Here is a 26771-nt window from a genome sequence, read left to right as displayed (position 1 = left end):
TCAGAGCAATACATATTTACAGCATACAGAAAGACATCTCACAGCAGAAAGGGGTTGTGGAATCTACCTCCTTGACTAAGGAAAACCACTGAGGTCAGGCATATGTCAGGGGTGTCCCTGTATGGATGTCCAGTGGGGCTACTGCATGAAGCTGTGAAGGTGAAGCGTGGATTATGTTGGAGACCCAATATGTTGGAGATGCTAGTGTTGTGGGATACTTGCCAAAAAGAGCTGCAGACCTGGTGTGGAAACAGTCCAAAAGAGAGAACTATGTTATAATAAACAAAGCTGAAAGGAGTTGGAGATCTGAAGAGTACTTTGATATCACACATGCAGAATTTGGAGTTTGCCCTGCTAGTTTGGCCCATTATTTCTTCATTTTGCTTCCTTTCTTCCCCTTTGGAATAGTAATGTGTATTCTGTTCCACTTTGTGTTGGAAGTATGTGAACTACTTTTTGATTTTGATTTTATGGGGGGTTATGATTAAGAAAATGTCATGAGTCTCATAGACTTTGAACTTTTAAACAGTGTTGAGATTGGACTATGGGAACTTTTGAAATTGGACTGAATGAATGCATTTTACTTTATGATATGGCTATAAGCCTATGGGGGCCAGGGAGTAGAATGTGGTGGTTTAAATAAGAATGGCCCCCCACAGGCTCATATATTTGAATATATGAGCTTAGTCATTAGAGAGTTGGCACTACTTGAGAAGGATTAAGAGGTGTGACCTTATTGGAGGAAATGTGTTACTGGGGGTGGGCTTTGAGGTTCTAAAAGCTCAAGCCAGGCCTAACAGATTTACTGTGTGTGGATTTGGATGTAGAACTCTCAGCTATTTCTCCAGTACCAAGTCTGCCTGCATGCCACCATGCTCCCTGCGATGATGATAATGGACTAAACCTCTGAAACTGTAAGCAAGTTCTAAATAAGCGCTTTCTTTTATAAAAGTTGATGTGGCCATGTTGTATCTTCACAGCAATAGAACACTGACTAAGACTTTAGCAGTTTTCTAATGTTTATGGGCATCCCAAATGAAACATATATATCTTAAGATTCAAGGCTAATATCCACAGATGAGACAAAACATGTGGCATTTGTCTTTTTTTGAGTGTGAGTTACCTTATTCAGAATGATTGTTTCTAGCTCCATTTATTCACCTGCAAATTTCATAATTTCAATTTGAATTTATTTGTTTTAGACTTCATTATAAAAGACACTGGAAATAAAGACTGTATAACTCAATGAACTTCTATACAATTAGAGTAGTCATTCAGAACAGAAGCTGAGGAGTGTCACATTGGATTTTTTTTCCAGACAGAGTTTCTCTGGAACTCATTCTGTAGACCAGGCTGGCCTCAAACTCAAAGAGATCTGCCTGCCTCTGCCTCCTGAGTGCTGGGATTAAAGGCGTGCGCCACCACGCCCAGCTTATGTCACATTGGATTTTATACTTTCACTATCAAGTATATTTTTATGCATTTATCCATTAATGTAATTTTTCTGAATCCAATAATATCCTATTGTGTAAATATACCACATTTCATGGAGTAGTGTCTGAGAAGGGTTTTCCTGTGATTAAAGAAATAAAGGTGTTCCCATGGGAGGTTCACTGCTGTAGGCAAACAGACCTTGTGTGGGTGGCAGAGTCTGTTAGCTTCTTTTCCTTAAGGCATAGGAGCAACCTCTGCTCTCAGGATTTGAAGGATTCAAGTTATTTTTTATTTCATTTTTAATTTCCACAATGACAACACAGAGGTAAGAGCAGTAATAGGGATATTATAGTTTTTTCTTCTGTATTTTGTGGGCCCACAAGTCCCCCTATTTGTTTACTTAAAAGCTGAGTTTTATTGTGGAGGCACTACCAAAGAGAGCTAGAATATTCCTTTAGGGATCACAGACAGGCCCAGTACTCAGAAAAATGGGGAAAAAATAAGCTTTTCAGATGTTAACAAGTATACACTGGGCCCAGAAAGTTCTGCAGTCTGGTGGGCAGACTAAATGACCAAGTAATATAATTTTTCCCTGGCTGTGGCCAGATTCTGACTTTTTATATTAACTAAGAAAATATCATACAAGTGGAGTTCTCTCAGAGGTCATCATGCTCAACTTGGAATCCAGTGCAAGCTCTAAAAGTCACAGTAAGCAAGAAGGTCTGGCACACCAGGAACTGTTTGAATGCCATAGTTTTACACTTTCTTTGGAATTTCCTTCTTTTTTAATTCTCTTTGGAAACTTGAAAAAAAGTGTCTCTGCCTTGGAAGGGCCACAGGAGCTACAGAGAATAGCCACTTGCTTATTGTTATCATGAACACTGTCATGATTATAACACATTTATCCAGTGTAATGATTTTTAGTGCTGCTATGAATATGTACTTAAACAATTAAATCATGTAAATGAGAAAATTGTGAGCTATGTGAGTATTTATCAGTAATTATTTTATTAAAAGGATAAAGGTGTAGAGAATTACACAATAAATATAATTGTCTTCATACTCCAGCTGGGAGTTATCTTTTCACCATCTTGGTGTGCCATTTTGTGCATGCATTTTTAATTTGACAAATCCAGTTTTCCTATGTTGCTTTTGTTGCTATATCTATGAAATAACTGTCAATTCCTTTGTCATGATGATTTCCTCTACAGTTTAAGCATTTTTTAGTTTTAGCTCTTGTTTTAGAGGTTTGATTCTTTTTCAGTTAATTTGTATGAATTTTGCACAAAAGAGTTCAACTTCATAATTTGCATTGTGTTTATCATGGTTTTGTAGCAGGAATCTTAAAAGTTCTTATTAATAAAATCAAACCCGAGGTGAGTTATTGGGGTCCATGCTGGTAGATCAGAGAGACAGAACAAGCCACAACTATCTCACCTCGACGGATCCTCAGCTGGTCTTGTCTCCTCAGACTGGAGGCCTCTGAGTCCTCATCCGGAGTGGTTCTCAGCTGAATTACTGCTCAAAAGCCTGAAGCTTAACCAGGCCAAATGCTTAACCAGCCAAAATGCTTCTAGTTTCTGGTCCTCACACCTTATATATCTTTCTGCTTTCTACCACCACTCTCTGGGATTAAAGGCTGGCTTTCTGGGATTAAAGGTGTGTGTCACCATGCTTGGCTTTTTCCAATGTGGCCTTGAACTCACAGAGATCCAGAGGGGTTTCTATCTCTGGAATGCTAGGATTAAAGGTGTGTGCTATCACTGCCTAACTAGTGGCTTTTCTGTTCTCTGACCCCAGATAAGTTTATTAAGGTACACAATATTTTGGGGAACACAATACCACCACATGGTTTACTCATTATATTCTGTTTATAACTTGTTTCTATACTAAGTAATCTTGGCCAGGTGTTGTACATGCATTTAATCCCAGTACTCAAGCAGTAAAGGCATATGGATCACCATGATTTTAAGACCATCCTAGTCTACATACCAAACTCCAGGCCAGGCTACAAAAATTCTTGGCACACTTGTTGAAATTCAGTTGACCATAAATTCTAGGCTTTTCTTTTTTGGCCATTGAGTTCTGGCAAACAGATCTAAATGAGTGTGTTTAATCCAAGTTCTATATTGGTTCAATTATAATTCATTTGATGTAAGTTTTGAAATCAGTCAGTGTGAGATTTACAATTTTATTTCTTATCAACATTATTTTGGGGCTATCAGGATGGCTCAGCAGGTAAAGACATTTGGTACCAAGTCTGACAACCTGAGTTCCCATTCCTGGGACCACAATGCAGGAGAGAACTGACTCTTGAACGTTGTCCTCTGACTGCCAAAAACATCCTCTGTAGCGTGTGTATGCCCCCCAATACTTAAATAAAAGTGAAATTTTAAAGATTTTGTTTATTTGAAGTTCTTTGAGATTACATTTGAATTTTAGGATGAATTTTTCTTATTTCTGTAAAATGTACTTTGGGATTTTCACATGGTTTGCACTGAATCTATAAATTGCTTTCAGTAATACTCTTATCTTAATGTTATTAAATTTTGTAATCCGTAATCATTGATGCCTTTGCATTTATTCATATCTTTAATTTTGTCATTAGTATTTTGTAGTTGTATGTGTACAAATCTTTTGCCTACTTATTTAACTTTCTTCAAAAGTATTTTATATGTTAAGACTATACTAAATTTCTCAACTTCTTTTTCAAATTGTGCACTATTAAGTATATAGAATACAATTAGTTTTCATGCTTTGATTTTCTGTCTAGTGACCTTGCTAAATTTATTAACTTTTATTAACCTTTGGGACTTTCCATATATAAATTCGTGCCTTTTGTGGACAAAAGAACTTTCCTTCTTCCTTTGTATTAAGAATACATTTTATTTCTTTTACTTGCTAAATTTCTTTGGCTAGAACTTTCAAAACTATGTTCAATAGAAGTGGAAAAAATGTCCTTAATGGTCTTACTCAGCTGTTGACCCTGTTTGCAATAATTCTGACCAGCCAAACTACATGATCCACTGCTATACTAGTGGCAAGTCTGTTATGCAGTAACCAACCACTTTGTGATTGGATTTGTTGCCCACTCCACACAAAGGAATTCATGTCTGTGCTGCAAACTTGAACCAAGCCCATGGTTGAGGGTATCATAATTCTTACTGGGGAAGCTACTGCTTTTGTTTTACCAAGTGTGTCCATCATTTAGGTAATTCAACGTGCTTCTCAAATTGCCCTCTAAAAGCTGTGTTCATGACCATAGAATAGTGCTGCTGGCAAGATTGTTCAGGAAAGCCTCTTTAGGGAGTAGTCAGCAGTGAGTGCAGAGACTCATAACTCATTAAAATACTGAGAACAAATGCCACCTGAGTGTCACATCATAAATATGGCAGTTATATCACACCTTCAATGCTCAACATTGTGCAAGAAGGGATGGAGAATCTAAGAGCTGGAGGATGAAGCAGGGAGTGTTATGGAACAGCTTCCAGGAATAATGTCTGTTGCACTGTTTTTTTTTTTTTTCGAGACAGGGTTTCTCTGTGTAGCTTTGCCCCTTTCCTGGAACTCACTCTGTAGCCCAGGCTGGCCTTGAACATGCAGAGATCCACCTCTCTCTGCCTTCTGAGTGCTGGGATTAAAGGTGTGTGCCATCACCGCCCAGCGTCTGTTGCACTCTTGAACGCATAGCAGCTGTGATTACTTGTGTAAAAATTGGACCCATTAATACCCTGTTCTGGAATGGGGAGGGGATCATGAGGCCCCACACTTTCTGAGGAGTTCTAAATAATAACAGTTTATGAGGAATGGAACGACATTGTCTTCAGTGGTGTAGCTACTGTGAAAATGCCCATGTTCCTATAAATGACTCAAATGAAAGTCATTGGGTCACACATACTGGAAAGAGATTAAAATAGAAGAGGGAGCATATTTGTGGAGAGAGAGAGATTATTAAGCAGGCATTGGATGGGTCATATGTGATAATAGGGGTGAATATGATCAAAATACTATTAAGTATATATACACAAATGCCATACTGTTTGGCAGACATGTGCATTTTTCTAGGAAAACCTCCGTAAGTTTTTAAAGCTTTTACTTTTATTATTTTTAAGTACATGTCTCTGTGTGGGTATGCACATATGTGTACAGATGTCCTTGGAGGCCTGAGGCTTCAGATATTGCAGAATCTGGAGTTATATACAGTTGTGAGCCGCCTGCCATAGGTGCTAGGAAATGACTTGGGGCCTCTTAACCACTGAACCATCTCTCCAGCCCCAAACACCATCAGTTTCATCATATTCTAAAAAGACTCTTCTAGTCTTTCAAAATTCAAGTCACTATTTTCAGTAGTTCCACTTTATACACAATTGCACATATTTTTTATTAGTTCTTCATATCAAGCCAGTTAGTAACAGTACAATTTATAAATAAAACCAACTGTAGTTATGTTACTTTTTTTTTTTTTTTTGAGACATCATGTATCTATATAACTCTGGCTGTCCTGGAACTCAATACGTGGACCAGGCTTGTCTTGAACTCTCAGAGATCTATCTGTGTCTGCCTCCTCAGTGCTGGGATTAAAGACATAGGCACATGCCACCACACCCATCAAGTTATTTATTTGCCATATATATTATTGCAGAAGCTAAGGGCAAATAATAGTATCTGATCCAGAACCAAGACTAGATATTCAATCTTGGTCACATTTTCACTATCTCATTCTATCTTGGAAAAGCATAGAGTCCTACCAGGTGGCAACATGAGGATGCATGTAAACTAATTATTAAATATAAAGACAGTACATTTGTGAGAATAGCACTCTTTTTTCACAAATAAAAGCAATGTGGCCAATCCCAGCAATCTCAGGTATTTTCTTTCTTAAATTTTTTAAAATTCATTTTATATACCAACCACAGATATCCCCTCATCCCTCCTCCTGCTCCCCCTCAGCATCACCTCCCCCGAATCCCCTTCGCCAAAACGGTAAGGTCTCCCATGGGGAGTCAGCAAAGCCTGGTATATTCAGTTGAGGCAGGACCAAGCCCCATGCCAACTACCTTAGGTTCTATAATTGCAGCTCTCAATTTTAATTTCATCCCAATTAAATATTGAGTATAAGCCAGGAGTAGTATGAATGCCTACAACCAGTTTCAGCACTTGAGGTTAAGACAGTTGGATCAGGAGTTCAAGGCTAGGCTGGCCTACATGAGACCCTGTCTCTAAAAATCAAAACCAAGTCAAACCCACATAAGAAAGCTATGGTTCCACATGCAGTAGCTGCAGCACTCAGGAGGCTGAGGAAGATGATTTCCACAAGTTCGAGGATAGCCAGTGATGCATACTAAGAGTATATTTCAAAAACAAAACCAACCACAAAGGCACCAAAATCTTAGTGTAAGTGGAGTTGCTGTGCATCATGCAGGTTAATATAGATACCCATATCGTGCATAATACCTTGTTCTTGCTTCTTTAGTATTTGTCTTCACTATGACTCAAAACTAACTGGAACTTTGGTTCTACCATTTCTAATTTTATTAAAGATTTTTTTTGGATATTTTTTAAATTGAGTGTTTTCTCCACATGTATATTTGTATACCATATGCATGCCTGGTGCCTATGGAGGTCAGAAGAGGGCTTTGGATCCTTTGGAACTGGAGTTTAGGGATGGTCGTACACCACTGTGTCAGTGCTGGAAACCGAGCCCAGTCCTGTGCAAGTGCAGCAAATGCTCTGACCTGTTGAGCCATCCCTCCAGCCTTTCTTTCCTTCCTTCCTTCCTTCCTTCCTTCCTTCCTTCCTTCCTTCCTTCCTTCCTTCCTTCCTTCCTTCCTTTCTTTCTTTCCTTTTGAATACTCTTTTGTTTTCAACTCTAGGTTAAATATGCTGTATGAATTCTCCTTATGCACTTATAGGGCAAAATAGATCCCTTGTAGAAGTCACAAGGTGGTTTCTGTGCTGGGGATAAGTGGTTCTGGCTAACATTGAGAATATACTTAATTTAGGGTAAACCATTGCGACTTATTTTAGAGTAAAACATGATCATTTGACACACTTTTATCTTGAGTTGAAATCAGTTTCCCTCTCTGAGTAAGCAACAATATTTGTTTTCGATATCTTTAGAAATCCCTGGTGGCATACAGCTATAGTGCTAAAATTTGAAGCCCCGTTGCCTTTCCCAACATTTAGTATTCTAGTTTAGTAAATTGGGAGCAAATGGCTTATGTTTTAAAATGTGTGTAGAGCATGTCTAAGTTTCTTTTCTCATTGCTATGATAAAATACTCTGAGAAAAGCAACTTAAGGGATAGAGTGGGTTTTTTTTGTTTGTTTTTCTTTGTTTTGTTTTTTAGCTCATAGTTCCAGGGTACAATTCATCACAGTAGAGGAGTCAAGACAAGAGCATGACCCAGCTGGTCACATCATATCATCCCTAATCAGGAACATTGAATAATGACTGTAGGCATTCTAATGCTCAGCCACTTTCTGCATTCTTACACAGCTCAAAACCTCCTATTCAGTGAGGCTTTTCCTGAAGTTCTTCCCTAACCCTTGGCCTCTTGTGGAGAGCACTGACTTGCAAGTTGCTCACATGTATTTTCTATATGCTAACTCTCAGTAGGCAGAAGCTGACTCTTTTATACTCTCTGCCTTTCAAGTACTCACAGCAGTATCTGACACACAAACTGCTTTTGGTGAGTTCGTTCATTCATTCATTCATTCATCGAATCATTCAACTTCTGTCCTGTGCAAGATGTCTTTTAGGTGCTGGAGATAAGGGGTTCTGGCTGTCATTGAGAATATACTAGGGCTGGAGAGATGGCTCAGCTGTTCAAGGCTAGGCTCACAACCAAACATATAAGAGAATATACTATAGTTTTTGAATAAAATATTGGGACTCACTCACATGGTGTTAAGTGCTGAAGGCAGACATACTCTCTTTTTCTTTATTGAAATAAGTCCCTCACAGCATTTGTTGTCAATAATGAATTTCATATTCTTCATAAGGCTGTACATCTGATTCTCAACACTCTCTCACATAAAAATTTCAAGAAAATATTGAAATTATGGAAAGCATATATTCACCATTGTGAGCGTCATAGCCTTTCAGTATTTAGAGGCTTTGGATTTTATATGTTGAATAATGAAGTGTATTAAAATTTATGAGACTTGCATATCCTAGTGAACTAGTGTTTCCCAAGTGACTACTGCGTGATGCTATAAAATTACACATATGTAAAAGAGTCAGTCATACATGGGTTGAGATCCATTCAAAATCCAAGACAGGTCAGTTTGTGACTGGAGATATGAAAAGGTCACTGATACAGTTTCTGATTTCTACTTTGCCACTAATCTTTGAGAAACTACTCTTTGTAAGATTTTGGTTGGCTCTGCACTTTGCATACAATTCGAATGTGTCTCTCAGAAGTCCACGTGCTATGTTCAGAGGTTGTGGAATGTTTAAGAGATGGTCTGAAGAGAAGACAATTAGGTACTAGTAGCATTGCCTTCAGCAAGTGTTAATGTAATTCTTGTAGGACCTTTAATTATTTTTTCATGAGAGTGCAACGCTGAAACTATCTGGCTTCCCGTCTTGCCATGTAACAGCTCTGTTCCTCTTGCATATACACCTACCATGTTACCATCTTCTATGTTGTGATGTTGCCAGAATGTCCTTACTAGAGGCTGAACAGGTGAGGAGGCATCCTAATTTTAGACTTTCAGCTCCCCAGATGGTGAGCTGACCCCTGCCATTACATTACAAACCTGTTTCCTTACATATCCCTCCACCTAGGTGTTTTGTTGAAACAATAAAGTGTAGCAGCCAGAATGGGAAAAGATTTTCACCAACTACACATCTGACAGAGGGCTAATATCCAAAATATATAAATAACTCAAAAAGATAGGCATCAACAAACCAAATAATCCATTTAAAAATGGGATACAGATCTAAAGAGAGAATTCTCAATGAGGAATCTCAAATGGCCCAGAAACACTTAAGGAGATGGTCAGTATCCTTAGTCATCAGGGAAATGTAAATCAGAGCAACTCTGAAATTCCATCCTACACCTGTCAGAATGGCTAAGGTAAAAAACACAAGTGACAGCTCATGTTGGAGAGGATGTGGGACAAGGGGAACACTCCTCCGTTGCTGGTGGGAATGCAAAGTTGTATAGCAACTTTGGAAGTCAATATGGTGGTTTTTCAGAAAATTGGGATTTTTATCTACCTTGAGACCCATATATACCACTCCTGGGCATATACCTAAAGGATGCTCCAACATACTACAAGGACACTTGCTCAACTGTGTTCATTGCAGCTTTATTTTATAATAGCTAGAAACTGGAAACAACCTAGATGTTGAATAATGAAGAATGGATAAAGAAAATGTGGTACATTTACACAGTGGAGTATTACTCAGCTGTTAAAATCAATGACATCATGAAATTTGCAGGCAAGTGGATGGAACTAAAAAAAATCATCCTGAATGAAGTAACACAGACCCAGAAAGACAAATATGGTAAATGAATATTAGCTGTCAAGTAAAAGATAATTATGTTATAATCCACAGACCAAGAGAGGCCAAGTAACAAGGAGAACTTAAGTGGGGATGCCTTGAGAAGGGGAAATAGAATAGATTTCACCAGTGGACTGGGGGCAGGTGGGGATAGGAACAGTAGGGACCAGGTAGCGGGGAGGGAGAAAATACTGGGAGAAATGACTGGAGTTGGGGGGTATCAAGAGGGGGAAGTAGAAACCTAGTACAATGGAAACTCCATGGAATCTACAAGAGTCACCTTAGCAAAGACTCATAGTAATGGCGGACATGGAACCTGAACCAGGCATTTTCTGTAACCAGGCAAGGCCCCAAGTGGAGGGGTTGGGACACCAACCCAGCCACAAAACCTTCGACCTACTGTTTGTCCTGCCTGCAGAGTGTTCTGGGACTGAAGCCTAGCATAGTCCTCATCAGAGACCAGAGAGACTTCATCTAGAAGCTGATGGGAGAAGATGCAGAGTCCCACAGCCAAACATTAGGCACAGCTCTCAGGGAGTCTTGCAAAGGAGGGGGAGAAAGGATTGGAGGAAACAGAGGGGTCAGGGACACCATGAGGACAAGGCCCTCAGAATCAACTGACTGGGACTCATGGCTTGCAGAGATCAGTGAGCCTGTAGGAGTCTGACCTAGGTCCTCTGCATACTTGTGGGATTCCTAATAGTGGGAGCTGGAGTAGTCTCTGACTCTTTTGTCTGCTTGTGGGACTCTATTCCTTCTATTGCCTGGTCTTATTGTAGTTAGTTATGCTGTGTTTGGTTGATATTTCTTGGAGGCCTGCTCTTGGCTGAGGGGAGGTGGTGGTGGGGTGGATCTAGGGGAGAGGAGAGGTTGGGCCGGGGGTGGGGTGGGATTGGGGGAGAAGAGACTGGGGAGGGGAGAGGAGAGAGGGGAAACTGCAGTTGGGGTGTAATATATGAGAGAAGAGTTAAAAAACATAACAACAACAAAATAAAGTGTGGTAGCAAAAAAGATTGCTACAATTATCTGAAAGGTTTTCCCCTTTCTCTTTTACAATTACATGTTTATGTGAGGACAAGACTTCACATTTCCTCAACCAAAAAAACAAAACAAAACAAAACCCCAAACCCATCAACAACAAAAAGTACATGTGGTGGTAATCTAATTGTACTGAAATATTATTTTGATTGTATGTTAATAAATAAAGTTGTCTGGGGGTCAGAGCTATTAGAGCCATAGCAAGAGTGTGGCGGTGGTGGCACACGCCTTTAATCCCATAAGATCTCTGTGTGTTCAGGGTCAGAGATATTAGAGCCATAGCAAGAGTGTGGCGGTGGTGGCACACGCCTTTAATCCCATAAGATCTCTGTGTGTTCAGGGATACAGTCAGCATTGGAGACATATACCTTTAAGACCTAGGGGGCTGTACATTCAGACAGTGACGAGGCAGTCATGTGTTTGGGTTTACAACCAATGAGAAGGCAGAACGACATACTATAAAAAAACAAACCGACAGGAAGTAGGTCTCTTTTCGCGAAGCTGGGACAGCAGGAGGAAGGGTGAGATTTTAGCTCTGAGCTCTGACCTCTTGGCTTTCTCTTTTACATTGTTTCTGTGTTTCTTATTTAATAAGACGGTTGGTTACATCAACATCTGGCGCCCAACGTGACAAGAATCCATTAAAAACTGCTTGGCTTGGCGGCAGGTCCGCTTTCCCGCAAGGGCGGCAGGCGGCCCGCGGCGGCGGCGGCGGCGGCACGTGGCGGCCGGCGGCGATCGGCTTCTTAGTCCTTAGCCTGGGTCTAGTTCTGCTTGACCTCAGGCTGGACTATCGGTGAGCTGCTTGCTTAAATCCTGCTTGCTTAAAGCCGGTGCTACAAACAACTCAGAGTTGCCCTGCCGAACAGGGCCCTGCCTGTAAAGCCAACGCACGTGGTCGGAGCTTAAGGAAGCCAGACCCAAGCCTTGACTCGGCACAAGAGGGAACACGTGGCTGCATTTAAACTTTAGCCAGCTACGCTTTCTTGCGCTCTCTCTCTCTCTCTCTCTCTCTCTCTCTCTCTCTCTCTCTCTTTCTCTTTGGATTTACACCTGGGACACTAGGTGGCTGCTTTGAAAATCCCCTCGGATTTCTACTGTTCTACGCAGATTTGGTAAGTCATAACATATCAGATATTTTAAAGGAAACTATCTAAAAGAGAATTTTTTCCACATCAAAAAAAAAATGGGTTTTATGTGTACATTGGAAGAAAATTGGTTTTTGTTCGAAATTTTAGGCAGTCTGGCAATGGAACAACTATATAATATTAGTATTGGTGGAATTATGCACCTTATCACTATAATAATCCACATTTTAATATTTAAAAAGATAGTCAATTTAAGTGCCAGGATAACAGCTTTAGAAGAACTTGCTAAACCTGTAAAAATTCAGACAGAAGAAATTAACAGTGAAGTTGTTTCAAGTCGGGATCATAAGGTTGCAGAAAGAAAGCCTGTTTTCACACAGTCACCCTTAATTTATCCTGTAACCGTACAGCAGATGCCTGATCAAATGGCTACACAAAATAATTGGGCTCCAATTGAAATGTTGGATTTAAAAAGGTTTAAGGAGGCAATAGTATCTTATGGCATGCATTCCCCATATGTAAAGCAAATGTTAAACTCTTGGTCAACATATAATAGGATAGTACCACAGGACTGGCGGGACCTGGCACAAGGTGTTCTGGAACCCAGCCAGAGACTTCAATTTCTGACTTGGTTTAAGGAGGAGGCTAAAAACATAGAAAAACAATGGAGGGATAAAGGAATACAAGTTTGCCAGGATCAGCTTATGGGCGAAGGCCAATATGCTTCAGCACAAACACAATGTTTATATGATGTCCAAACCCTAATTTTATGTCGAACGGCAGCCTTGAATGCATGGGACAAAGTTGAGGAACCAGGAAAAAAATCTGAGTCATTTACAAAGGTGAAGCAAGGCCCAAAAGAGTCTTTTACAGATTTTTTACAAAGACTGGCTTCAGCAGTAAAGAGAATGGTCTCGGATTCAGAAGCTAGTAAGGCAATAATTGAATCTTTGGCCTTTGAGAATGCGAATGCAGCATGCAAAACAATAATCAGGCCATTAAGGGCAAGATCTGCACCTATGGAAGATTGGATTAGAGAAACAATTAATGTTGAAGCTGATGAGCATGATGATACATGGGTAGGAGAAGTAATTTCAAAAGGTTTGAGGAGTGTTAGATGTTTTGGATGTGGAAAGCAAGGACATTTGAAAAGGGACTGTAGACAGGTCATTCCCAGAAACAATGTTTCTTCAAGGAACAATGGCAACAGAAGGCCCCTTCCTTCTGGAGTATGCAGAAGGTGTGGTAAGGGAAAACACTGGACCAACGAATGTAGATCAACAAAGGACAGACAGGGTAATCCTTTGCCTCAGTCTTCGGGAAACTCCCAGAGGGGCCTCGCGCAGGCCCCCAGTGCAAATCCAGTTCAAACCTTTCCTGCAGCCATAGAGGAAATGCCTGCTCTGGAGAGCGATTAAATAACCAAATGCCTATTGGAATAAATCATGCTGGTCAGGATGATGAAACAGAAAGAATAGAAAATTCAGGAGAAAACATAAAGAAAATTTTTTGGCAAACTTCTATTAATGAACAAAGACCAAAATTAACAATAAAAATAAATGGTGTTTTGTTGTCTGGTCTGGTAGACACAGGTGCGGACGTTACCATAATTGCACCAGAATTTTGGCATCCAACTTGGCCTCTTCAGGAGGTAAACGTTCAACTGTTAGGAATTGGGACATTATCTCAGGTGAAACAGAGTGCAAGATGGCTCGAATGTATAGGTCCAGAAGGACAGAGAGGAAAATTAAAACCATATGTGGCTAACATAACTATGAACCTGTGGGGTCGAGACTTGTTGCAACAATGGAATACTCAGATTAACATCCCTCCAATCTCAGAAACAAATCATAAACTAGCACATATTACTGAGAGAAATATTAGAAGATATTGTTCTAATGAGTGGTCACCAGCCATCCATATTATACAAGAACAGGGCACAATAACTGATGATCTTCCAAAGACACCAACAGCTCTACCTTTAAAATGGTTAACAGACAAGCCTGTATGGGTCCAGCAATGGCCTTTAACAACAGAGAAACTCCAGGCTTTAGAAGAGCTGGTAGAAGAACAGTTAAATGCTCAGCATATTGAAGAATCAACCAGCCCTTGGAATTCTCCTGTATTTGTTATTAAAAAGAAATCTGGTAAATGGAGAATGGTAACAGACCTTAGAGCAATTAACAAAGTAATTCAGCCAATGGGCTCTCTACAATCTGGGATGCCTTTGCCTACTCTGTTACCAAAAGGATGGCCTCTCATAGTTATTGATTTAAAAGACTGTTTCTTTTCAATACCCTTACAAGAAAAAGACAAAGAAAGATTTGCTTTTACAGTGCCTACTTATAATAATTCTCAACCAGTTAAAAGATTTCAATGGAGGGTCCTCCCACAGGGAATGTTGAATAGCCCAACTCTGTGCCAATATTTTGTACAACAGCCATTGGAAGTGATACGTAAAAAATTTCCTAAATCTATAATTTATCATTATATGGACGATATTTTACTAGCTGACTCAAATGCAGATACTTTAGAAATAATATTTGAAGAAGTAAAGAAAATTTTGCCTTGCTGGGGATTACAAATTGCTCCTGAAAAGATACAAAGAGGAGATTCTATTAATTATTTAGGATATAAAATAGAGCTACAAAAAATTAGACCCCAAAAGGTGCAAATTCGGAGAGATAGACTACAGACTCTTAATGACTTTCAAAGATTATTTGGAGACATTTCTCATCTACGAACTATTGTTGGGGTGAAAAATGATGAACTGACTAATTTGTTCAAAACCTTAGAAGGAGACAAGGACTTAAATAGTCCAAGAGAATTATCACCTGAAGCTGAGAAAGAATTAGCCTTGGTAGAAAAGAAAGTGCATGAAGGACACGTGAATCGTATTGATCCAAAGCTGGATTGCATTTTGGTTATCTTACCTTCTAGGCGTTCTCCTACTGGAATATTAATGCAGAGGGAAGATATTATATTGGAATGGATATTTTTACCAAATAAACCAAATAAAAAATTAAAAACTTATGTGGAAAAAATCTCTGACTTGATTTACAAAGGAAAATTGAGACTTCGTCAATTAGCAGGCATAGACCCAGCAGAAATTGTCGTACCATTAACTAAGGAGGACATTGAAAAATTATGGACAGAAAGTGAACCTTGGCAAAGAGCTTGCAGTAATTTTTTGGGAGAAATTAACAGCAAATATCCCAAAAGCAATAGAATTGATCTTATAAAGAGAGCTGAATGGATCTTGCCTCAAATTGTACGCCAAAAACCCATATCTGGAGTTCGTACATTTTATACAGATGCCAACAAAGAAGGAAAGGCTGGTTACAAATCAGAAAATTTAAGTAAAGTGGTTCAAAGTCCGTATAATTCAGTTCAAAAATCAGAATTGTATGCTATTCTGTTGGTATTAATGGATTTTTCAGAACCTCTCAACATAGTAACTGACTCTCAGTATGCTGAAAGAGTGGTGTTACATATTGAGACTGCAGAATTTATCCCTGATGCTTCAGAATTAACTTCACTATTTATTCAATTACAAGATACAATCAGGAAAAGGGATCATCCTTTATATATAACTCACATTCGATCCCATACTGGTCTGCCAGGCCCTCTAGCACAAGGCAATGATGAGATTGATAAATTATTGATAGGAAATGTGCTGGAAGCCTCAGAATTTCATAAAAAACATCACGTCAATAGTAAAGGTTTAAAAAAGGATTTTTCCATAACCTGGCAACAAGCCAAAGAAATAGTAAAGAAATGTCCTACTTGTTCCGTCTACAATCAAACGCCATTACCAGCAGGATGTAACCCAAAGGGTACTCAGAGAAATGAAATCTGGCAGATGGACGTGTTTCACTTTGCAGAATTTGGAAAATTGAAATATGTACACCACACTATCGATACTTATTCAGGATTTCAATGGGCAACTGCTTTGAGTTCTGAGAAAGCTGATTCTGTAATCACTCATTTGCTAGAAGTTATGGCCATCATGGGTATACCTGCACAAATCAAAACTGACAATGCTCCATCATATGTCTCTGTTAAAATGAAACAGTTTTTTGCTTATTACAATATAAAGCATATTACAGGCATACCACATAATCCTACAGGTCAAGCAGTTATAGAAAGATCAAACAGAACTCTAAAGGATATGCTAAATAAACAGAAATGGGTAACAAAAACCCCCAGAAATAGACTGCATAATGCTCTTCTAACTTTGAATTTTCTGAATGCCAATGAGAAAGGAACAACAGCTGCAGAGAGACATTGGATAATAGAAAAAACTACAGAATTAAATCAGCCTATATACTTTAAGGATGTACTGACCTCAGAATGGAAACCAGGGTATGTATTACATTGGGGACGTGGTTTTGCTTTTGTTTCTACAGGAGAAGATAAGCTGTGGGTACCATCAAAATTGATAAAGGTTCGATTTGAACAAGAGAGACCTCTTAATTGAGGAGGTGATAGTTCATCAACCAGCATGAACATCCAATTTAAACTAACTTGTATCAATAAAACATGCCTTTTCATTTAATCAGATAATAACTTGCCAAAAAGGAACATCCCCAAAATTAGTCTTGGGGAAAGGTTTTTGTTTTTGTCTTTTAGGAAAATGAAGGTTAAGGAATCTGAAGAACACTGGACAAATGAGACAACTGAAGAAAAGGGACAAATCATCTATCCCAAGAAACAGAATGAAACGGTGTATGGATATATATTATCTAAAAAATTTTATGTCTTCCTAAATGTTTGTTTCTGCTTTTCTCTAAAGATTTAACACTATTGGTTTTCTAATAGTCCCAGTTCAATTAAAATTTAAAGCTGACTTTGGAGTTGGAGAATGGCTCTCTCCTTCTTTAAAATCAAGCATGTTGTTAAAAGGTAAATGCAAACTCCCTGTATCATGCCAGAATAAGAGCCATCTTCTGCTATGGTACAGGACAAAAGCAAAATTAATTAAGGGACTATTCTATTACTAATCTCAACTCTTTGATTCTATTCTGATTCTTTAAACTTTTCTCAAAGTATAAATTTTATATCAAAATTTATAAGATTAATATATATATATACATTTTAAACTTTGTTAAGATATGAATGGTCACATAGAGTACTAACTAATTCTAGAAAAAAGGCTAGCTGCATATATATGTTTTTGTGTTCGAGTCTCTTATCAGTTTTCTGCAGGAAATCACGGCCAGGCCTAACATCAACTGAAGTCTACAGAAAGAAGATGGGGCCCCACAACAACAAAAATTCCACGTGGACAATAATAATATCATTAAGCTGACAAACATCATCCACAGATCAGCTTTGAACTACAAGGTGCTCAGAGCAAATTTGAGATGACTAGCTGAGATGATCCAGTCTCAAAGACTACTTGAATAAGGACTTGAGATAAACCCTGAACTTTGGCATTATATACAGACTGGATAATGAAGGATATAGTTACCTCTCCTAGAATTTGACAATTAACCTAAAATTTTTCTTTCAGGATAAAGAAAACTTCGCCCATACCCAGCAGGAAGCAATTTTAAGAATACGACGCCCACATTCCCAAAGAGGTGGTGTGGGGCGGGTGGTTTTTTGGTCTTTTTAATGGGTTTTGGGTCTGGGATAATTTTCAGTATTTAGGGGGGTTGGTTACAAGTTATTGTCAAGGGTTAGGAAAAAGGCTAAGCAAAGGAGATTAGATTTAAGGTTCTTGTTTAAAAAAAAAAAAAAAAAAGAAAAGAAAAAGACAATTACTAATTTTAAATACTTTACATTGGATTGGATTGTTTTATATTGTATACAAATTTGAAACTGATATTGTTAGAAAATGCTATATGTATATTTCTAATTGTATTTATTCCATCCATTTAACAATGTAATGCAAATTTCTGATCCTTGAATGTTATTATTATCAACTATTAGGATATAAAGAAATGAAAGCTAGTAGTTAGACATTATCATAGAACTTGTAGTCAGATTAGATATGTTTTAAAAAATTAAGCAGAGATGTTTTAGACAGGTCATCTTCAAACCCTTCAGAGATCTACAGAATATGGCATTTAAAATGTTTTAATAACTTAGAAAATTTTTCTTTTTTGAGACATGTCGGCTCCTGGCAGTACCAATCTACTTTAGAGAAAATATGGGCATTGAAGAAACTGCATATGGAGTCAACTTTCATTCTGGCAAAAGTTAGCCACTGGACAACAAAGTATCCTCGAATCAACAGGACAAAATGGACAGACAGATCACGAAACAAGGGACTACTGATTCTTGCCAAAACAAGTGTGGTTATGGCTTTATCAAAAGGCATCTTCTGAGGCCAGGACAATACGGCCCCATCCCTGAAATGGCCTTCGCATCCGGAAAAGGTACGGTGCCCTTTTCTTCAAAGCAGCTTAACAGGCAGAGGGCCGATGGATTCTGTTGTACAATGGAACAGCAGCTGAAAGCTCATGCCTCTCAAAAGTAGACTGGCATTTAATAGAGGGATGTGGAGAAGAAGGGGATGCTGAGATGAAGCCATATATACACAGCCAAGAAGAATGGACAGTTGAATTTAAAAACTGTCAACAACTTCCAGAATTTAAAATCCTGAATCATGACAGAACACTAGTGGAATTCAGGTGTTTCTGGTACGTGGACTGCTCTCACCCAATGTGAGGTTGAACTGTTGACCTTGTGTACATCCTACTTCCAAATGAGTCTGTCAGATACACTGAGCCTATAGGCTGAAGATGATGCCCCAACACTGCGGAGAAACCTCAGGTGACTGCCCAGGCAGCTGGCTGTTTCTGTCAACTCACAAAATTTTTTGGAAGTTGCTTGCATGCACTTCCTGTTTTTATTTTTGTTAGCTAATATTATTCCCTTCTTGGGTCTCTGAGGGGTTGAAGATTAGTTAGTTATAGTTGAAAATTAATTAGGATAGAAAGTGCATTAGATACATCTTGGATTTACCAAAATAGGATAGATAATGGAATTATTTTCTCTGATTTGTCAAATACCTGTTTAGGTATTTATTACTTGTATATATTGTATATAGTTATTGTACTTTTGTATATAGTTTTTCTTTTGTTAGTTATAACCTTTTGCTTTCTTTTTCTTTTTATTAAAATAGAAAAGGGGAAATGTGGTGGTAATCTAATTGTACTGAAATATTATTTTGATTGTATGTTAATAAATAAAGTTGTCTGGGGGTCAGAGCTATTAGAGCCATAGCAAGAGTGTGGCGGTGGTGGCACACGCCTTTAATCCCATAAGATCTCTGTGTGTTCAGGGTCAGAGATATTAGAGCCATAGCAAGAGTGTGGCGGTGGTGGCACACGCCTTTAATCCCATAAGATCTCTGTGTGTTCAGGGATACAGTCAGCATTGGAGACATATACCTTTAAGACCTAGGGGGCTGTACATTCAGACAGTGACGAGGCAGTCATGTGTTTGGGTTTACAACCAATGAGAAGGCAGAACGACATACTATAAAAAAACAAACCGACAGGAAGTAGGTCTCTTTTCGCGAAGCTGGGACAGCAGGAGGAAGGGTGAGATTTTAGCTCTGAGCTCTGACCTCTTGGCTTTCTCTTTTACATTGTTTCTGTGTTTCTTATTTAATAAGACGGTTGGTTACATCAACAAGTACATATCTAAACAGATTGCATGCACAAGCAGATATGACAGTCTAGGTATTTTATGTTACGCCAGATGTTAAACATATTTGCAACCTTATAAAGTAATTCCAGTTCTTAATGTATTTCTTGTTTTATAACATAAATTTGTTCTCATAAAATATTAATGCTGATATATATATATGTATATATATAATTGTCTTACTGCTATAATTTGAAATGTATTAATAGATACCCTAAATTGATTCAATATTAATATATATAATTTACATAAACAATGCTTCTTGGAGCCAATTATAGGAGGAATCTCAAGGCCATTTTAAGTATATTATAGGCCGGAAATTAACATTGGTACAGTGGTGTATAACACTTTATCATGTGTCGATTCAAAACTGGGTGTGGTGACACATGCCTATAATCCTAGCACTGGAGAGGTAGGTACAGGAAGATGAGGAGTTGAAGGCCAGTCTTGGCTCATGATGAGCTGGAGGTCATCCTAGGGTACATGAGACCTTGACTCAAAACAAGCAAGGAGAAGATATTACTTGTAACCAGTTTTAACAGCTGAATATTCTATAAAACTTTATAGGTTAACTGGTTTTACATACTTTAAACTACAGAATGGTGGTAGGTTGCAGTAATAAAAATGTGGTACTTTGGGGCTGGAGAGATGGCTTAGTGGTTTTAAAGTAGTTTTTGCCCTTGCAAAGGACTCAGGTTTGATTCCCAGCACCCACATGGTAGCTCACAGCCATCTGCAACTTCAGCCCCAGGGTAGCTAATGCCCTTTTCTGACCTCAGGTGGTAGCTATGCATGTGTTGCATAGACATATATAATATTCTGCCAAACCATCCATAAAGTAATAAAATAAATCTAAAAAATTGTGGTACCAGTCAATCCAAAGTAATGTCAGATTTCCATATTTTATAGCTTTCTGACTGATCAGGGAGTTCTAAGTATAAACCTCAGGATCATTACAAAATGAGGCCTGGGTTTTCTTTCTTTTTTCATACATTCAATATTATTGCAATGTCAGTAATCTGACAGTATTTTTCTGTAGTTAGGAATCAGTCCCTACTTGGGAAAGGAATGAACATGTATATTTCCGCTGTGAATTCTTAGACATAGTATAGTATTTAGTATGTGATAGATATATTAGAGCTAATACAGAGCACATTAAGTGTCAAATACAAAGTAATTTTTAAAAGTTCTATAATTAACAGTATGCAAAAATAATTTTATGTTATTAAATAAAATTTAAATATTTTAAATTAAATATTTAAATAAGATTTAATAAATTTACATGCAAGTCTAAGTGAAACAAATTATTGTTTATAAATGTAAAATTTTTTTTGGTGCAATACACCAATCTTATCTGCATATAGCAAGCCAAAACTGTATATAAAGTAATATTTTCACTGTAATTAATAGTATGAAAACAGACTTTCTACTTTATTAAATAAAATATATCTTAAGTGAACCTAAAATTATACTCTATAAACTTAAAGTTTTTCTGATGCAATACACCAATCATATTTACAAATAGCAAACCAAAACTTTGCATAAAGGAATACTTTCCAACAAGCAACAAGAAGCAGTTAATTTTTGAAAGTGTGAGACATCTGTAAAACACACTGGGACTAACTTACAGATTTCAAACATTCTAAGACTAGCTTTGTCATTCTTACTTATGCTACTCAGTTGTACACTGATACTACAGTAGGAGCTTTCTTTAAGAGAAAGAGGTCTCTTCATGTTAACTGGGTAAAAGCTGGACATACTTAACAAAGGAAGAAACAGCTGCTCTTTCAACGTGAACCCTAAGTGCATGCTGAGATCTTTCACCGAAATATTTTTCCTAAAAACTTTTTCCCCCCTTTTTTATTGTTTCAGAATTTCCCATTCTTAGGGTATTTTTACCTCTCTTCCTGGAGAGAAAGGAAACGTCTCAGATCTCTATTTAGAAAGGGATGTGATTCTGGCTAATATCCCTTTAGATTCTTTGTAAAAAAGTAAAGAAAGCAAATATCACACCAGAAGGAAAAGAAATGAAGAAAACAAAAATTATTTCAGACCTTTTTGTTACCTGAAAAGAATGAAATAGTCATTTTTAATATAGTGCTGGCCAAAGAAGTGCTCACCATTACCTTTTCATACTTGCTTGTATATGAATATAAGATAAGGACATTGGATTAAAGGTACTTTGCAGTTAGTGATTTTAAAGTCACAGTTCTTTAAAAGTCTTTGGTGATAGCTTTGGTGTTCCAGTTCTACTTCTAGGCATGAGCTACAGGTGACATTGTTTCAGGCTTTAAAGTTTTCATAACTGGGAACTAGTGGTATCCTAATGTTCTACTTAAAGCAGTTCCAGGGGCATCGGTGTCATTGCAACTTGTCAGTACTCGATTTTCTTCTGCAAGTATTTTATCATGGCATCTACCCCTTCCACAGAGCCCCAAATATTCTTCAGCACTGTGCACTCCCTCTCATTGGCCTGCTCTAATTCTGTCTTGGTGTTGAAGCGCATGAGGGCTTTTGTCTCTTCCAGGACAACTGCATTGCATGAGGCCAGCTCCTTGATTCGAATCATGACTTCTTGGGTGAAGGTCTGTGGCCAAAATACCTGGGAGACCAGGCCCTTCTTACAAGCTTCCTGAGCTGTTAGCTTCCGCCCACTGAGTAACATTTCATTTGCAGAGGCTTCTCCCATAATCTTGGGAAACGTAAAGCTGGAGCAACCATCTGGACTCTGTCCAAAGGTGGTATAGGGTGTTTGAAACCAAGCCTTTTCATTAGCCCAAACCACATCACAAAGAGGCAATATAGATGCTCCCAGTCCAATGGCTGGACCATTGACTGCTGCAATAATAGGCTTCTTAAAACGAATGAAAGTATTCACAAAATTTTTTATCGATCCTGCCATTTTAGTGCTTTCTCTTTTCTTGTCTCCTGTGAGACGCTGTATAAAATAAGAAAAGTCCAGGCCAAAACAGAAGACACTGCCAATCGCACTGAGAAGTACCAACTTGCTGTCGTCATTAGCAGCCTTGTTCAGAGCATTCTGAACTTCATTCATCACTTCTAAATTTAGTGAGTTATTTTCTGATGACTTTGTGGATAAAAAGATGTGGGTGAAGCCATCTTGCTTCCTCACTACGATATCTCTGAATCTGAAGGAACTCTCTGTCACCCTTACGCTGAAACGCACCTGCCTTTCAGGTCTTTTCTTGCTAGTAAGTTGCTTGTTTTTGGCCATCTCATCTGGAACAGGTGTCTTCTTGTTAGTTGTTTCTGTAACTGGTTGTTTCATGTTACTTGTATCTAGGGATGGAGATTGTCCTGTAGTAGCAATAGTTAATGGTGTGGCCAGGTCTGTGGTCATGGGGCAAGATGAAGATTGACTTTTGCTGGTAACAGCCAACTGCATGGGTATGGCTGCCATCTCTTTGTCAGACAGAGAATGACTGTTTTTGGCAGCTACCAAGTGTGTGGCAGTGGGGGCAGTTATCAGATCAGACATCAGTTGACTCTTTTTGGTAACAGCTAAGCCTGTTGCCATGGCTGTGGTCACAGGGCCAGATAAAGAATGGCCATCATTGGCAAATGCTAAGCATGTGGCTGTAGCTCTGGTCACCGGGTCAGATGGAAATTTATTTTTTCTGTGACTGGCCAATCGCGTGGTTATAGTTGTGGGACTATTTCTGTCAATGGCCAAGCATGTGGCCATTGGGCCTGGCGAAAATTGGCTCTTTCTGGTCACAGAGAAGAGCGTGGACATGGCTGTGGTCCCCAGGCCAGATGAAGAGTGACTTTTTCTGGCAACGGCCAAGCGCATAGCCATGGCTGCGCTTATTGGGCCTGGCGAAGACTGGCTCTTTCTGGCCATGGACAAGAGCGTGGACATGGCTGTGGTCACTGGAACAGATGAAGACTGACTTTTCTTGGCAACACCGAAGCGTGTAGCCATAGCTGTGGCCATTGTGCTTGGCGAAGATTGGCCTTTTCTGGTCATGGACAAGCGCGTGGACATGGCTGTGGTCCCCAGGCCAGATGAGGATTGACTTTTTCTGGCAACAGCGAAGCGCGTAGCTGTGGCTGTGGTCATTGGGCCTGGCGAAGACTGGCTCTTTCTGGCCATGGATAAGCGCGTGGACATGGCTGTGGCCACCGGGACAGATGAGGACTGACTTTTTCTGGCAACAGCCAAGCTCGTAGCCATGGCTGTGGTCGTTGGATCTGGCGAGGATTGGCTCTCCCCGTCCACGGACAAGCGCGTGGACATGGCTGTGGTCACCGGGCCAGACAAAGACTGGTTCCCTCTGACAACGGCCAAGCGAGTTGCCATGGCTACCGTCACTAGGCCAGAGGCCTGCGGGTTTACTAGTGGATTTCCACCGGTCTCGACTTTCTCTTGGAGGCCCAGTAAAGCCTCATTGGGTTCCTCTGTGGCTACTTCCTGTGTTAGCATGCCCTGGTGACCCTGTTTGGCTTGACCCAGTTTTTCCGGGTTCTTAGTCTGAAAGTCAGCCACCCGCTCCCTTTTCTTAACTGAACGGCTAGGAACAGCTATTTCCACAACCGAGCGTGTCGAGTTCCTGTTCTTTGCCATGGAGAGCCGGGGTATTTTTTTTGAATTTCTAGAAGACATTTGAAAACAAGTCTTTAGACTTGGTAGTTTTAGAAAAAGAGTGCTTTTAGGGAAACGCAGGTATTGTCTGACCTGAAGACCGATTTGCTTTCCGTTGTTGCTGTTAAAGGTCTTATGGGCAGCGCTAGGTTGCTCTCCGCCTGGCTCTTCTAGGGCTACAGACTAGATATATATGTTCCGCTCCACAGGGGCTACTTCCGGTTCACAGGTGATATCCTAGCTGTTTCAGCCTTTCCATGGGGGCTATAATAGTCTGGCTTGCATTTCTTGTCATTTTTTTTTTTTTTTTTGGTTTTTTCGAGACAGGGTTTCTCTGTGTAGCTTTGCGCCTTTTCTGGAGCTCACTTGGTAGCCCAGGCTGGCCTCGAACTCACAGAGATCCGCCTGGCTCTGCCTCCCGAGTGCTGGGATTAAAGGCGTGCGCCACCACGCCCGGCCTCTTGTCATTTTTAAAATGATTCTTATTTATAATTCATTTTTCTCATATATATATATATATATATATATATATATATATATATATATGCAATTGATTATGAGGAACCAGTGCTACTCAAGAGAACAATGACTGAAAAAAAAAAACCTCTTTTTTTACTCACAATTTTTTTTGTCTGTGGGTACCACATTTATTTATTTACCTACTCATCTAATTGAGGGAATTTCATTGCTTTCAAGTTTTGTTTTCTAAAATTTTTCAACTAAAAATTAGTATACAAAACAATGGACTTAGTTATAAAATATTCATTCATGCATAACACGGATTTTGCAAAAATATGGCTGTTTCACAAAAGTGCCTGCCATCCTTGTGCAACAGCCATGCCAATGGTCTCCAAATCATTTCACCTTTAGTATATGTGCCACCAAAGTCAGCACTGGTCATATTTTTAATGTGGTGAAATATCATGGACTGTGATCACTGTGTTTTGTTATGTTTAGGTGGTTTAAAATCTTAATATTTTCAAACGGGTCATCTTGCTATATTATTATTAATATTTTCAGACAGGATCTTACTATGTAGACCAGACTGAGATGGAACTCACTGTGTAACCTGAGCTGGCCTCAAATCGAGGATCTTCCTGCATCAGGCTCCCAAGAGCTGGGATTGTAAGTTTGGCTCACCATGCCAAGCTATTGTTTAGTTTTAGAAGAGGGCCAAATTGTCTTCCTAACTGGATGTACCATTTTGCATTCCCACCAGCATTGAGAATTCTAATCTTCCATATCCTCAGCAGCATATGATGTTGAGCATATTTTTTTTTTTTTTTTTGGTTTTTCGAGACAGGGTTTCTCTGTGTAGCTTTGCGCCTCTCCTGGAACTCACTTGGTAGCCCAGACTGGCCTCGAACTCACAGAGATCCTCCTGGCTCTGCCTCCCGAGTGCTGGGATTAAAGGTGTGCGCCACCACCGTCCGGCTGTTGAGCATATTTTCATCTGCACTTTTTTATTCTCTAGATAGGTATGAGCATAGAGTGTCTTACTATTTTTTTTTCAGTTAGTTGTTTCCTTATTGTTAATTTTTAAGACTTCGCTGCATGTTTTGGATAACAGAGTTTTCTTATCAGCTATATCTTTTGAAAATATTTTCTTCTAGTCTGGCTTGTCTTTTTCTTGACCATTGTCTTTCACAGAGCAGAAGCTTTACAAAAATTTAATGGAAGTCCATTTTATCAACTGTTTTTTTTCATCAGTTATTATTATTTTTTGGTTTTTGAGACAGCATTTCTCTATATAGTCCTGGCTGTCCTGGAACTCACTCTAGCGTCCAGGCTGGTCAAGTGCTGGGATTAAAGGCATGCACTCCCACCACCCAGCTCATCAATTATTCTTTGATATTGTATGTAAAATGCCTTTGCCATACTTAAGGCCATTCCAGTTTTCCCTTAAGTTATTTTTCTGGTGTTTTCTATTTATATTCTTTTAGGGTCAGGAAATATACTTTGGAGGATTTCAATCTTGATAAACTTATCAAGGCTTATTTATTGTCCTACTGGGTTATATATACTGGGAAATTTCCTTGTGAACTTGAGAAAACTGCCGTTTCTTAGTAGAAATACTTAAAAGCCTTTATAGATGTATGTTGTGTCTAGCATATTTGCAGGTTTGTTAATGTTACTTTTCTTTTTGTTTTTTAAAGATTGATTTATTATGTATTAATGTTCTACCTGCAGGTATGCAGGCAGGCCAGAAGAAGACACCAGATCTAATTACAGATGGTTGTGAGCAGCCATGTGGCTGCTGGGAATTGAATTCAGGAACTCTGGAAGAGTAGCCACTGCTTTTAACCTCTGAGACATCTCTCCAGCCCCCAATGTCTTACTTTTCCTGTTCCATTTTCTACCTGGTTGTTTTGTCTATTTTTAAATGCACCACACTGATATCTCTATCTAGTTTTCATTGATTTGTCTAT

At 39.0% G+C, this 26771-nt stretch overlaps 2 protein-coding genes and 1 non-coding gene across 4 annotated transcripts in view; 1 reads left to right on the top strand and 2 right to left on the bottom strand.

The window, feature by feature from the left end:
• Window positions 1–26771, top strand: part of Ophn1 (oligophrenin 1) — a 359638-nt gene that overhangs the window by 77226 nt on the left and 255641 nt on the right. The window lies entirely within an intron of this gene.
• On the bottom strand, window positions 21798–24629 carry LOC114703164 (testis-specific chromodomain protein Y 1-like). Its single transcript, XM_037199463.1, has one exon. It carries the CDS (start codon window positions 24361–24363, stop codon window positions 22111–22113), a length of 2253 nt encoding a protein of 750 aa, XP_037055358.1. The 5' UTR covers window positions 24364–24629; the 3' UTR covers window positions 21798–22110.
• On the bottom strand, window positions 25131–25236 carry LOC114703190. Its single transcript, XR_003736105.1, has one exon. It is a non-coding gene; the product is annotated as a U6 spliceosomal RNA (small nuclear RNA).

The sequence above is a fragment of the Peromyscus leucopus genome, chromosome X (genome assembly GCF_004664715.2).
Source record: "Peromyscus leucopus breed LL Stock chromosome X, UCI_PerLeu_2.1, whole genome shotgun sequence".
Classification (NCBI taxonomy): Eukaryota; Metazoa; Chordata; class Mammalia; order Rodentia; family Cricetidae; genus Peromyscus; species Peromyscus leucopus.
The sequence above is the reverse complement of the archived record's forward strand: the minus strand, read 5'-3'. Positions and strand labels throughout refer to the sequence as shown.